The 14,777-nt window shown below is 41.1% G+C and overlaps 1 protein-coding gene and 1 long non-coding RNA gene across 2 annotated transcripts in view; one reads left to right on the top strand and one right to left on the bottom strand.

The window, feature by feature from the left end:
- The window catches only part of LOC135328718 (uncharacterized), a 70,289-nt gene extending 67,990 nt beyond the window's left edge, over positions 1–2,299 (bottom strand). Inside the window, exon 1 of the long non-coding RNA XR_010389725.1 lies at positions 2,245–2,299. This is a non-coding gene — a long non-coding RNA (uncharacterized LOC135328718). The remainder of the gene's footprint in view (positions 1–2,244) is intronic.
- A 368-nt stretch (positions 2,300–2,667) lies between these two features.
- Positions 2,668–11,480, top strand: RERGL (RERG like). Its single transcript, XM_026107825.2, has 5 exons — positions 2,668–2,817; positions 2,920–2,976; positions 5,168–5,241; positions 8,107–8,249; positions 9,386–11,480. The coding sequence occupies exons 1-5, from the start codon at positions 2,766–2,768 to the stop codon at positions 9,666–9,668; spliced, it is 609 nt and encodes a 202-aa protein (XP_025963610.1). The 5' UTR covers positions 2,668–2,765; the 3' UTR covers positions 9,669–11,480.
- The last annotated feature ends 3,297 nt before the right edge of the window (positions 11,481–14,777 follow it).

Below are 14,777 nucleotides of genomic sequence, written 5' to 3'. Positions count from 1 at the left end.
ACGGGGATCGCTCTGTTCTCTGATGGATGAGTAACTTTTGCAATTACATTTCATGTGGGTGTTCATGTAAAAGAAATTTGAGATCTGCCCTCCACGTGCAGAAAAATTTAAAAAGATCTCTGTATATGTATTTGTAAAATGCAAATACAAAAATAATAACAGAAAAGTAAACAGAAAAGTTCATGAACAAGGGCAGAATTAATTCTGAGTGGATATTCAGGAATTCCTTCTATCATTAATTTTCTCAATTTTATTTAGTTCTGGGGAGTGATAGAGAAAGACAGTCTCTTTTTAAAGAGAACTGTCCATGTTGTCTAGTCTTCAACTAAAACTTAATTATTCTAATGCTTTAAGGACTATGCCTGTCGAATATATACAAAACCATGCCTCAGTCCTCTCAAGAAGCTTTTTCGTTGGTACTATTAAAAGAAGAAGTCCCACACTAGATATTATTTAACATGGACAGTGCTCTACCATTGCTACATTTGCTGCCTAGGTGTGAGAAAGTGGTCATGTGGTTAAGTGTCAGCAATGGAAACAGAGAGCTGCGTTCTGTTGGTCACTTTGCCAAGGGTATAACATGAGCTTGGACAATTTATATCCCAAGTAATAACACTAAGTACTGGAACACTTGTTTTTGAAGAAACTGCCACATCTCTAATATAGATGCCTAAGCTTCCTGTACAGTGAAGTGTGTCACTCCATGATTTCAGTTGCACTTGCTTGGCTGCAATATCATCTGAGTCTTTCCTCAGTTTTGGGGAGATCTCTAGCATGGCTAGATTACAGAATTCTGGGGGCTGAAAAAAAGCGCGATCAGTTCCCTCATCAGATTCACAACGCGACTGCACAAAGAGCTGTGCTGGCCCACTATGCCACAGGTGTGGGAATAAGCAACAAGACCATCAGAAAGACAATATTGCCCTGCATGAGCAAGGAGTGACCAAAACCAGGGTGGAGAAAACGCCAACCAGAAGAATGCATCCTGCTTCTCTTTCTTAGGGCTTAAGCTCTGTTCTCCTGTCTTATGGACCACTTATGGGAGGCTAAAAATGCCTCAATCAGCCTTTTTGCAGCACAGTGATAATAATCTGCACATACTTCAGCAGAAACTATATTTCCAAGCTGTGAGAAAACCAGGTTCAAATCCCATCTCTGCTAACCTTGATAATGAGTGCGTGTGGGTAAGCAGTCTTAGGTCTTTCCTGTTGCAGTAGTTTTAATCTTTATGAAATAGTAAGATACTAAGTTGTTCCAGTTACACCGTTATTGGCTCTAATCTAGTGATCTGGGCATCCACCTATTTCAAAAACTAATGCTGGAATAGCCACAGTGGGTCAGACTAAAGGTCCTTTTAACCAGTATCTTGTTTCTTGTCAGTGAGCAACAGCCAAAAACTACAGAAGAACATAAAGCAAGGCAGGGGCACCCTCAGAATGCACTTCCAGCCTGTAACAACTTGTGAGTTAGGGACTTTGGAGCCAAGCTGCATCTGTATGTTTATTCTTAAGCATATTTTCCTCCAAGCAGCTGCAAGAAATGTGTGTTCACATTCCTTCTCTGCCTTATTTTTGAACTCACGTAAACCTGCTGCTTTTATAACATTGACCAGCATGTAGTTCCACATACTGAAACAATTTATGTCATACAATACATAAGAGTTTCATGAGAAGAAAACAAGAACAAAAATATCAGAATAAATAAGTATATTCAATTTATATTAACAGACTAAAAAAAACAGCAATAAAACAAACAGGAACAGAATAAGTATTTAAGGGCAACCTGGCTGTTAGAGCAGTCTCCTGTTCCCCACTGGACTGACTAAACCTGTACACCCAAGTATTTTATGCACTTCCAGGGCCAAAGAGCCATTAGAGAGCATTTGAAGAGTCTTACAATGAAATCAGACATATAGCAAAAGCAAGGTGCCTTTGCTGTGGATTTAGCTCTTTGGGCCTCAGCTTCCACATGTCGTATCTTCCTGCTTCATAGGAGTGTTGTAAGCCTCAGCTAAGTTACCATCTAGCACATAATAACTTTAAGCATTTCAGCAACCTTATTTAAATTGACTAGAATATTCACACTCATAAAAAGCATGCCCACCCAAGCACTTGCAGGATCAGAGGTTTTGTGAGTGAAAAGAGCTTTGAAACCTCTGGATGGAGAACATTACAGATGCGCAAGGTACGTTTTTCAGCAAGTTACCTCAGAGCCACTCAAAACAGGGGAAAAGAATCACTTTACCTTCCCAACAAACACTTCCATTCCCAGTCCACGGCATGACGACCTACAACCGAACACGAAGCAAAACTAAACAAACCAAACCCTAACTTGGAGCTGGAGAACGTCGGGGGGGGGGGGGGGGGGATTTTGTCGGGGCTTTTTTTGCGCTTGGCTTTCCAAGCTTCTAACTATTTAATGCACAGAAACTCAACAGTTTCTAAGTATTTAATGGGGAGAGGGAAGGAGCAGGAGGAGGACGAGACCAGGCATTTGCCAGTAACTTCCGTTTCGGGCTGCCCGGGGAAAGTTTGCGAGGGGCGGCGGGGGCGCTCCCGCTGCAGCCGCCAGGGGCCGGGGGAGGCGGCGCGGCCCGCCCTGTCCGCGAGGAAGAAAACAGCAGCGGACCCGTCCGCATCCCCCTCCCCGGCGCGGAGCGGCAGGAGGGGCCGGGCGTGGGCGGGCTGCGGGGCGTCGCCGCCGCCGCCCCTCCCGGCGCGGAGCCTATAAAGCAAGCGGAGGCGCTGGGGGCAGCCCAGGGCGCCATGGCCGAGGTGAAGCTGGCCGTGCTGGGCGGCGGCGGAGCCGGCAAGTCGGGTAAGGACCGGGAGCCTCCAGCGCCGGGCGACCTTGGCGCTCGGTGGGGAGGCGGAGCGGCGCTGGTGCCGGCGCTAACGGCGGCGTTTGCTTCCCCCGCAGCGCTGGCGGTGCGGTTCCTGACGAGGCGCTTCATCGGCGAGTACGCGTCCAACGCCGGTGAGCGCGGGGCGGGGCGCGGGGCGCCGCGGGGGGGGCTCCCTCCGCTCCCGCGGGGTAACGGAGGACGAGGTGCTTTCCACAAAAAGAAAATCACTCTCACAAAAGTTTTACCGAGATTAAGTTCTGGGTTACTTATCACTGAGGGTTCCTGAGTAAATATAAGCTGGGAAGCCCTGGAAAGGCAAGCCGAGTATCGGTGGAGTCATCACTCAAAACTTGCCGAGTGCACTGGGCAGGTCAGGTACTCATCACAGAGGCTGAAAGGTAACTGAGTCGCATGCTTCGGTAGGTTATGGTAAGTTCACTCAAGATAAAGATGAGAGTAAAGAGAGAGATTTAAAAAAAATTGGTCTGTTGAAACGTCCTTACCAGCCCTATAGGAAAGGTGAAACATTGTTTATCAGACACTCCTGGTTACTCAAAGCATAAGGCAAAGCCCCCTGCTCCTGCAGGAATGTGCTGATTTGAGAGCTTTGTGGAAGGTCTTGCCATGCTGAGGACAGAATTTCTCATTCATATCAGAATAAATGCAATGATCCTTATGACACTTCTAAGATCCTGGAAAATGGCAAAACAGGACTTGAACCTTCACACCTTGCATAGAAGCAATATAGGTACTAACTGGTATGCAGAAAATTTTGGAAGTGTGCCATTCCAGTTGATGTGCCATGAGAAGTCCCCAAACTTAAGATTGCTATCTACCTCTCTCTCTCTACTAAAGTGAGAGTGCTTTTTTATGAAAAACATTTTTTTACAAAAATCAGAGTAGCTTTCCATGCTCCACAAATAGCAGCACTAAGTTAGGTTTCAGTTATACCTCCAGCTGAGCTTACTTTAAAGGCAGAGCTACCTAAGTAGTTTACCAATGTTGTTACCATGCAAAAACAGACTGGAGAGTTTGTGTCCCAGATGGCTTATAATCTAAATCTAAACTTTTAAATGGAAGTTGCATACTGTTCTCCATGCTCTGAATGCATCCTAAGCCGTCTACAATTAAAAGCAGGTTTCCTTGTTCTGAGACTCCAGTATTGCAAGGAGACAAGTATAATCCAAAAAGAACCCGAACCATTTTCCTTTGTAAACAGATGTTTGCTGGAAGATTAAATTTAGAGAAAGGGAATTTTGAGAAAGGGAATATGGGTGATAAACTACAGAACATCCCAGAACAGTCAAAAGTGCAGTCAAAAGTATCAACTAAAAATAACTTTTTTATTTATGAAAACCACTGGTGGCTGCACATTTGACACCCTGGGATATCTGGGACTGACAATTGTCTGATCTGAACTTTGGCATGCATGGAGTAGGCTTCAGGTGAACATGGTGCTGAACAGGAGACACTTAAACTTCCAGAGATGGTAACCCTTATCCATGCCCCAAATACACAAGAAAAGTTTGAAGTATATGTTCAGAAGTGCCAATACTAACTTCTGTGCTTAGAAGTTCAGTAACTGAACTGTATTGCAGACAACCTGTTGGCTACTAGCGCCATGAATGCAAGTTGATTACATTTCCTTAGAACAAACTGCCGCTCAAAACAATTGTGGTGGTCGGTCTGCAGCAGAGTTCCCAGGGTTGCTAGTGCTGGTGGAGAATCTTAAATCTGAGAGTTCACATTACAGAAATATCTTAGGATCTAGTCTAAGGACATGATTCTGTAAATGTTACTGGTCTAATGCTACTAAGTATGAGAACTAATAAAGCACTAAATCTCATGGTAGGTAAACATTAGCACAATTATACCAACGCTTATTACCGAACAGTGACTTTTGTGCAGTCAGCACTTACACATATGCTAGGTCATTACTTGTATAATTGTGAACCTTGAGAAAGTGAGCAGTGTTGTCTGCATTTAGCTGATTATGACCATTTTACATTCCTTTTGTCTCCATTTTTGGAAGAAGAAAATTAGGGTCTAACAGCATTCTTCACACCAGCACTTCCATAGGAACACAACAGTGCAATGGTACTTGGCCAACCATATGATGAAGGGATTGAGCAGCTCAGGTGCTACAAAATGAATGGGTTTGTTTCTAGCTTAAAAATAAATAAATAAAAGAATCATACCAAACTGGAGGAACTAAATAGTTTCCTAGTATTAGATAGCAAATCCCACTTTCATTATTTTCTCTTCACCATCACACCCAGTCTCTCTAATGCTGGTTTTCTTTTAATACAATGTGTCTTCTAGAATGCATATACACTAAACACTTATGCCTGGATGGGAGGCAGATTCACTTGGAAATTTATGACCCTTGTTCACAGGTAAGAATTTTAGGGGCCAAATAAAAGTCATTCCTCATTCTACCTGTGCAATGGTAGAAAGGGGGGGGCGGGAATCCAAGCTTGCTGTCTGTACTTGGAATTTGTACTTGCTATTTTTATCTGGAATGACTGAAACTTTGTAGTTGCTGTGGCTCAGGACACTGAATATTTTTCCACTTTATGGAAGAAGTACAGCTCTTGTGTAAATGCTCTTTCATTTCTGGAATACTACTAAGAATAACTTCTGCTCCCATATTACACAGTTAAATATACAGATAAGTTATACAGACATAGTTTCAGATATATAGTTCTATATAAAATTATGCAGTTTGGTTTTATCAAATCTAAATGATTGAAATTCAGTTTATAAAACAAGTGGTATGTTACATAGTTGTAGAAATGGTTGAAGTAGATAGGCCTGGAAACAAGACTTGCCTTTGATCTGCTCTGTGAATGCAAGCCATCATGCAGACTTCTACATGTTGAGAACTGAATGTTGACCACAGTAAAACACCCTGAAATAAAGTTTTTCTTTCTTTCTTGCCATCACAGAAATAGAAAGATTTTGGTACTCTGTAATAACATGCAGAGCTAGATAAGTCTGGCTAGTTAATTGCATTACCTGTCCAGAAGGGATCCTTGTGAGTTGATCTTGTCTCTTACCAACCAGGACAATGAGTGCTAAAGCTGAACAACTTCAAGTCTTACTCAGACTTAAATTCAAGGACTGAAAACTCAACCCAGTGAGCAGGAGGGGGGAAGAAAAAAAAAAAAAAAACCAAAACAAAACTGTCCTTTGGGACAAGCAACAGCACCCTTCATTTGGGAAGGAAAGGGAAATGGCTTTGCAACTCCTTGCAGCATCCATCTTGTGTGCTCCATTTTCCTGGGCTGGAGATCTAGATAAGCATCCTGGCTCCTGATCCCCAGCATTATTTGTCACAGAGCAATACAGACTCTCAAACAGCCATAATGCCATGTTATGATATTCCATGGAGTCTTCCTTTGCCACACCATCTGTCAGAAAGTACTAATCTAGGGACTTCCTTCCCACCTACCTCAGACCTCTTTGCTAAGCTTACCTATAGTTTCCACTTTGTCTTGTTAAGTTTTGTGGCATGTGCATGACCTCTTAATAAAATATTTAAAACAGTGGCAGCTAGCTAACGCAAAACAAACTATATGATGGGCTGAGAGACTGGCAGCTACACCCTAGACAGCCTCTTTCCTTTTGAGACAGGAGATCAGGTGTGATGAAGGGCAGCTCCTCTTCCTGGATCTCTTCTTGTACCAGTTCTTCCTCAGGAATAAGGCCTAACTTTGGCTGTTTGCTACCTCCTGCTACTCTGTTCCTGACTCTTCCTTAGTTCCTGCAGAAGAACAGGTAGTGAGTAGGAGGGGAGGTGGTGGTACTGACTTTTGTGAGATGGGACTGGTGATGCTAGGAGGAGATGGATGGTGTATGGAGGTACTGTATCCCATGGGAGTTAGGGAAGAAAAACAGGTCCTGAAAGGATGCCAAGCTGGGGAAGGGAAATTCTCCATTCTTGTCTCTACTTCCTGAAATCCTGCCACTACCAGCAGGAAGCCTTAGGGATGTGGATCCCCACTCTGCAAAGCCCCCTCTCCCCTCATCTTTCTGGGAAGCAGCTGCCACACATCTCTTCTCTCCTGCCTCTAAAGCTGCTGCACAGTCACCACAAAATTCAAAACTTTTAATAAAGCCACTGGAGCTTTCAGACAGTTCTGGAAACTTGTGTTTCATCTTTTCTTTCTCATGCACCTCCTTTCCCTGCTAGTATTCACTTCCCACTTCTCATGTTAAGTTACAGCCTTCCTAGTGCAGCTGTGTTCATGGTGCTGCCCTGATGCGGAGCTAATTTAGGCAACCTAGGGGAGGGGTGGAACAGGATGGGGGAGGTTATACATTGCAAAGAGCAAAAGATTAAGATAAACTCATGAGGGAACAACTTAAGCAGTTCTCAGATTTCTGTCCAGCAAGGCAAGCTGTTTAAGCAAATCTAAAATCAGGAAAATTTTTCTCTCATGCCAATGCAAAGGACAAGGAACTAAAAAATTCTAGTTTGTTGGGCAACTGCTAGTATTTTACACCTATCCTAGGTTGTATTGTCTTGCTAGCTGGTACTAACCTACAGGGACAAACTAATTTGAAATAGTGTTGAAATGCTATTTCCTTAGCTTAATAAGGCAGTTTATAGCAGTTGCTTTCTAGAAACTGTAACACTTTCTTAGGGGTGAGGACCCCAAAGACTGGTATAACCCTCCTTATTGCTTGAGTAACTTTTGTCACCTGTTGTATTAAAGTCAACTGCAGCTTGAAAGGAGATCTTCCATCCCTGTGGAAACTTATCCCATGAGAAAATTATTTGCAGACTTGGAAAAACACAAAGAGAGCTCAGAAGAAATGAGAGGGAACAAAGAACTTCTAACAGATTCATTAAGCTCACTATGGTCAGAATACTAGGGGTATGCAAAACCAAGCCATAGCTATAAATCCAACAAATACTGATGGCCAACGTTTCCTTCTCCTGTAACACTGCAGAATATTCAACATAACTTTGCTGAAAGCAGTGGCCGTAGAGTTAATACAATTTTACCACTAAACAAAGCAGAGGTGTTTTATAATGAATGTTTCAATGATCCAAAGTGCCATCTGCAGCAATAGTTATTCATTAGGCATTGGGAGAAGGCCTCATCGGAATTCAGTGCTAGCACCCAGACATGTTTATATCTTTTGCAATGAAAGATGCAACGTTCCCGCAATCACAGTGACAAAGTGAATACTCTGAAGTGACAACAGTAACCTCCTTTTTGCATGTGAATTTGATCTTCTTTCAAGCGCAGCGGGGGAAGCTCTTGCTCACAGACGAGCTCCACTGGGCTGATGGCTTTATCATTGTTTACGACATCAGTGACAGAGCGTCGTTTGCATTTGCCAAAGCGCTGCTGTACCGAATCCGCGAATCTCACGTAGGAGCCTGTAAAAAGTAAGTGGCATTAGTTTTGTTTCCCTCAAACAACATATGAAAAAAGCCACGAACATTTCTGTGAGCTGCAGGCATCCTAGCAGCAATTAAAATTCAGTTGGGTCCTAGCAGCATAACACAATACCAACAATAAGATACTTGAAGGCAAACTCTGTTGCAAATTACAATCTATTTCACTGTGTCCAAAGCCAAGTGCATGAGGATTTTCATTCTTATTTCTTACAGCACTACCGTTTCAATAACTGCCACAAGTCTGTCTGCTGTGATTCACGTGGGTAAAAAGCTGGCGTGGTCACTGTGCTGCTGCTTCCCCACTCAGTTACCAGTGGAGATGCACAAGTAGGGGGTTGGAGGAAAGCACTTCTCCCAATGAATGAATTTAACACCATGAATTTCTCCTAAACTGCCTTTAGTGGTGACACCAGTGTCATTCGTACACGTGGTTCACTTCCAAAAACAGCAATCAAAATTGTAAGAGTCTGAACATGTGTGGTGGTGTGTAATCTTGCATCAAGGTGCTGAGACTCAAAATAAATGACAATAAAATCCTTTTCTTATATCAGCAGTGGAGTAAATAATTTTTAATGCTTTTCTGTCTGTTTTACAGCTGACCTTCCTTTCATATCATTTCTTTGGAAGAAAGTATTTTAGCAAAATCCTTGGAATCAGGATTTCTGTGTTTTCTTCTGAATTAGGCCATTGACACTGATGTTAGATTTGTCTCTGACTCTATTCTCTCATCTACAAATAGAGATAACGTTCAGCTTGCTTCTTTGTGAAATCCAGGAGCTGAAAATATACTCAGCCTTGTAGAGCATGAAAACTGTAGTGGAAGAAAAATACATGCAACTACTAGAGAGTGAAACTAAAATGAGGACTTCCTGATAGATGTCATGAGAATTTTTTGGCTGGAAAGCACTGAATTTTGACTGGCTAACAAAAAACTTTAATGCTACCTGGAAAGGTTGTATGGCTTCTTCCCCCCAGTCCCTCATGCCTATTATCCTGAAGTACAGCTTGCAGCACAATAATACTAATACATATATGATATTGAAATGGCATTTGAGAGAGCACTAGAGAATGTATTATATACGACTAATACATCTTTTCTCTAATCAGAACCTTTTTAATTTCAGAATGGTAGAGTCAGCAGTGTTTCTGGTTGGTAACAAACAAGATCTATGCCACATGAGGGAAGTCGGCTGGGATGAAGGACAAAAGCTGGCAGTGGATAACAAGTGCCAGTTCTGTGAACTGTCTGCAGCAGAACATTATCAGGAAGTTGCAGCAATGTTCATGAAAGTCCTGAGAAATGTCATCTCAAATTTCAAAGTGAAGGAAAAGAGACGACCAAGTGGATCAAAGTCAATGGCCAAGTTAATCAACAATATGTTTGGAAAAAGAAGGAAATCTGTGTAGAAGATGGTTAGTCTTGAAGTAAGAAGAAGCTGAAATAATGGAGCACAGGCAGCACTTGGGATTCAGTCAATTTCTTCTAAAGGTCTCTGGTTGGAGGGATAAGATAGTACAAATCAAAGATGGGAGACACTGTGGTCAAGTGGAAGAGGTCTAAACCTAGAAGACTCCAGCTTCTATTTCCAGTTCTACTGCAGACTTACTGTGTTAGGGCTATGCCATTTAATCTCTAAGCTGTCCCTCTCACCCTTTGTCTCATAAGCTGGAGAACGAGAGTTTTACCTTGCATTTATTCAGCACGAAAGCTATCTTGGATAGAGCTTCCAGGTGTGACTGTAACAATTATTTCCAATAAACTCAGCCTTGCTGACCAATAATCCTGCTTCTGAACTCTGAGATGTACTTGTTCTTTACTGCAAGAACACTTGCACTAAAGGAAAACAAAATACTGCTACTGTATGCAACAGCATTTTTGTATTTAACTCAAGAAAGACTCAGATCATCACGTGCCTAAGGGTGCTGACAACTGCTGAAATGAATTAAATGCTTAGACGTAAAGTATACAAAAGGTATTTAACTGCAAAGCTGCTTGCCCTTGCAGAGGTACCAGAAGCCGATAAACAAGGCAGTATTGTCTCCTGTTCCGGTATTATTTTTGAGTGATGAAAGAACGTAGAGATGGTTGAGGAAGGTAGGAACTGAAATGTTAGTGAGCATTGGACTGTTTCTGGCAGAGGCATTGTTTAATGAAATCATTTTAGAGCTAGGGCCAGCATAAGGTCAGTATAACTCCTCAGGCTGATTCCCTTCACAGAGCAGTTTTCATCTGCGGTAACGAAGTTTACTTACCTGTAACAAGGATATGTGCCTGTTCACTTTCAGTTGCAAGTGGAACCGTGTAAAGCCCATGTACACGTACGGTACAAAGCACGAGTTATGGCCTGGAATTAAAGGTCAGCCTGCTGGCAAGACCTGTGCTCCTAACTTGTGTGTAATGTTTTTCATAAAGGGCCAGTGTTTTCAAAACCTAGTCATTGCTATGGTATTGAAATGCTATCTGAGAGAACACTAAAGAATATGTTAGCTACACTTCTCAAACATGGATATTAAACATCAGGAGGGTCTAAATGTGTTGTCAGTTGACATTCAGAGCTCTTACTGTAGACTTAACTAAACAAGGGCTTAGCCCAGTGTGTTTGAAAGTGCTGTGCTCATGCAGAAATTATGAAAGGGAAGAGAAGTGATCTGAAGGTGAATGACTGCCTCTCAGCCATTCCAGGGGACAGCTGGGATTCAGTCTTTGTAAGCTTCTGAGTTGAAGCCTACCTCTGCTAGGGAGTTATACCTGCCTTGAATCTAGTAAGATCACTTTATCAGAGCAGAGTACCGATTTTAAAATGTGCACCCCAGTAAGATGACATAAAAAGCGATATAATTTTAACATTATTGTTGTAAAATAAAATAAGACAAAACACATTTTAATAAATGTTGACCAAAGTTCACTTCTTTAAGGAAAAGATATTTCACTTAGTTCTCAGTGTTGACAAGCACAGCTCTACTTTATTTCTATGCAGATGCTGCCTTGCCATATCAAAAGTAATGTATTTAAGGCTGTATTATCAGTATCTACGAAACCAAACCTGAAGACTACTCATGTACTCCCTTCAGCTTTTCAGTACACATGCAGTTCTAGAACTACTAACAGGCATTGATCTGTCAGGGTATCTGTATCTTGCCAACTCTAGCACTGTCAGATTTGAAAACTCTTACTCGTATTTACTGCTCTGATATTAAATAACCTGGATGTAAGATGGATATTGTAATATTGCTTTTCTTTGTTGTGGTATAAAGCTGTAAAGATTTTTTTACTTCTCTAAAAACAAAGAACTAAGAAGACCTAGAATTCAAATCAGAAGAAGTAAATCTGGAAATCAGACACTTCCATAAAAGAGAGGCTCTAGCTGTTTTCCTTTACACGCTGAAGAAGCCCTCATTTATCTTTATACAGTGAATAGTGGAGGACTTTTTTGTATTTTTTATCCTTTAAAAATCAGTAAGATGATAGCCACGGAGAAGCTAATTAGTTTTGATTTGCTGGTATTAATGGAAATGTTGACTTTCGGATCGGTATAATTTGCAGTATGCCCCACAGTGTTGCTTCCCTGTTGTCCAGATGGGGTAAGTACTGGAACACACAGTGGCTGTCTTCTGGCCTACATGCTACATTTCATTCTCCTGAAAATCAGCTGGAAACACAGTTGCAGGATGCACTAAGGCTCAGGCATGCTAAAGCCCCCAGTATAGACATAATCTGACTTGCTTATGATCAGGATTTCACTTATTTCTTATTGCTGGTAAGTATAGATGAAAAAGAGTGCAGAATTTGGGAAGGAATTCAGTTTGAAGGTGGTCGAAGAATGTATATATTATTCCTGTACATTTTATTAGTATTATTCCTTAATTCTTTAAAACTGAAGGCTTTTTAAAGGAAAATGGGATACATGAAAGACTGATTTCTAAATTGCCAAATGTTTATAGAGTTTTAAAAGTGAAGCTGATGTGTTACTGGCTCCACCACATTTGAAGGTACCACCTGATAACACACATCATAATCTCACAAGCTTATTGAAACATTTAACTGGATGCAAGCAAGAAACCTGCTTGCATAAAGTAGTACATGTTCCATCTCCGTGCTGGATGTTCAGACTTGATAGCGCCATCACCTACAGCATATTGAACTCACTGAAGACAGTGGGAATGGCACAGTCTGGATTGCCAGCGTGGGTTGCTTCAGCATGCAACCCTACCCTTTCTCATGAAAAGAGCTCGAAATCACCACACGAACATTAAAGTTTCTTGGTGTTATGTCAGGAAGTCCTTGTTCAGATGAACTTTCTACAGTTTCAGTAACACTTTGCCCGAGAAAGGCACTCAGAATTTGATGTTCTTACTCACTGCCTTCAATTTTTTTTTACTTTAGAAACAGTGACATAAAAACAGAGATTCTACTGAAGTAAAAGGTAATAGCCCCTGGCTCCCAAATGCTGTCTCTCAGAGAGCTTTCAGGTATTTTTTGAAACTCTTTCTCACAACCGTTTCAAAATAAGCAATCAAGATGAGCACAACCTCAGCTTTTTTTCCTTCTGTCATGTCTGTCTGCATTAACCTCCTTTGTAAATCCCACTATAGCCACATTCACAACAGGGCAGAGGGGAAAATCTTACAGAAATAAGATTAAAATCCCAGAAGAAGGAATAAGCATGTGTAGTATTAAGCGGACCAACCAAACATACTGTTTCTTTCCAACATATTTAATGAAGAAGTGGATCAGAAGTTTCGATGCTGTGCTGTACTTAAAAGACAAAAGGAGCTACCATAGGTTTTCTAGCCCACTGCTAGAAACCGATTTCTGAAGCGATTATGAAGGGCAAACACTGAAGCACAAAAATCCTATGAGCAATATAGGGACAACCTTATTTCTTTCTTTTTCCTCTGGCTGGCTGCGCTGTTATGAGGATGATGCAATAGTGGTTATTTGAACATGTTCTGTCCAGCCAGAAAGTAGGGAGAGAGAGAAAGAGGGATGTGGTGGCTCTCAACCTGAACAAGTGTGATGGGTCCACATCGGTCAGTGGCATTTTCAGAGGGTAAACTGTGAAGAAGAAGATATTATGAATTCTACTGAAGACAAGAGTAAAATGCAGTAAGTATCCAAGAACAGAATAATTTTCCATCAGTAGGCTTGTTGGAGCAGGTGCTTTCAGTTAATGAAGTTTTCCTACAGATTTGCTTTGCTTGTGGATACAGCAGCAAACTCCACCTCTGATTAATGTGCTTGAAAGGAATACTTTCCTATCTGCTCTTAAACAAGTAATGAAAAAGAAAGAAAGAAAAAAGAGGCAGACTGCCAGCCTAGAATAATCCAGGGCAATATTAAACTGTACTCTAGAATAGATTAGCCATTTGTGTATTAAAAATATCCAATTCCCCTCCCCTTTAAACCAGTCAACAGAAGTAGAGGCCTCTTTCGCAGCCTTAGCTTGCCCATGGAAAATGAAAACAGGGGAAAGCTAAATTTTGCCATGCTGCTCAGCCTGCTTGAAAAGCAAGTCCTTTGTTTACATGCCTAAATGTGGATCTGGGAGCCTAAGTGTCAACTTCCATTGTTTTAAAACTTGGCTTTGATTTTTTTCCATAAAGAAGCAGTGCTGTAAGTGCCTAAGTATTTTTTTTTTCCACAACTGATATTATATGAGATGGGAAAGCTATTCTGGGTAGGAAGTTATTTTTAAACATACATTATTCTTTCTCAGAATCAGACTATAAGTTTCTGTCTACTTTTAATTGCTTTACAAAGTAAATTGAGTGCCTCTAGTTATATAATTAATATCCACATTTATCCCTATGTTGAGCCATTTACAGCTAAATTCATTTTTTAAGACTGGCTAGGAGTTCAGAAATGTTTTTACTCTCTGCTGAACTTTGTAAAATATCCAGAGTTTTTCCAGTGCAGGACTCTGACAGTACAGAGAAATATGTACTGTAACTGAGACAAGTAGAGAATGGAGCTGCTATCATGGCGCTTGAACCATGGGCTAAGCAAACATTAACAAATGGGCTAAGCAGACCTGTCCTCCCATACACTACTACATTCATATTCAACAGCAAAATGACATCACAACTGTACTATGTATTTTTTGCTTGAAATAAATAAAAATAAAGTAGAAATTTAAACATTAGACCTTTAAATTGTAGGCACTGTGGTATCTAAATCTAATTAAGAGTTAGTTTTTAAAAGGCACAACTTTTTAAATTGACTTCAACACAATTTTAAGTGTTTGATAACCCTTCCAGAAAAACTTTATTTTAAAGATGCTGTGATTCTCTGAATGTTTTACAACCTTTTGCAGAGTGCCTTTTAAAGATAACATGCTGCTTAATGAGGAGAAAAATGTCAGCTTTACGGTTTCCAATAGCTCCCTCTCGTGGTCCTTTGCTCATACTTCATCCTCTTCAGTGAGCAATGAAACATTCTAGTTTCATCTCAGGTTGAAACATCAGTGATGTAAACCCAAGACAACTGATCACAAAGTACAGGTGAAAACTCCCCTT

This window comes from Dromaius novaehollandiae, chromosome 1 (assembly GCF_036370855.1).
Source record: "Dromaius novaehollandiae isolate bDroNov1 chromosome 1, bDroNov1.hap1, whole genome shotgun sequence".
Taxonomy (NCBI): domain Eukaryota; kingdom Metazoa; phylum Chordata; class Aves; order Casuariiformes; family Dromaiidae; genus Dromaius; species Dromaius novaehollandiae.
Note: the sequence above shows the minus strand (reverse complement) of the source record. Positions and strands in the feature narration are given on the sequence as shown.

Excerpts from the sequence above, each read along its gene's own strand:
- RERGL (XM_026107825.2), top strand. The coding sequence starts at position 2,766 with ATGGCCGAGGTGAAGCTGGCCGTGCTGGGCGGCGGCGGAGCCGGCAAG. Across the intron at positions 2,977-5,167 it reads CGAGTACGCGTCCAACGCCG|AATGCATATACACTAAACAC; the intron begins GTGAGCGCGGGG and ends TGTGTCTTCTAG. Across the intron at positions 8,250-9,385 it reads CACGTAGGAGCCTGTAAAAA|AATGGTAGAGTCAGCAGTGT; the intron begins GTAAGTGGCATT and ends TTTTAATTTCAG.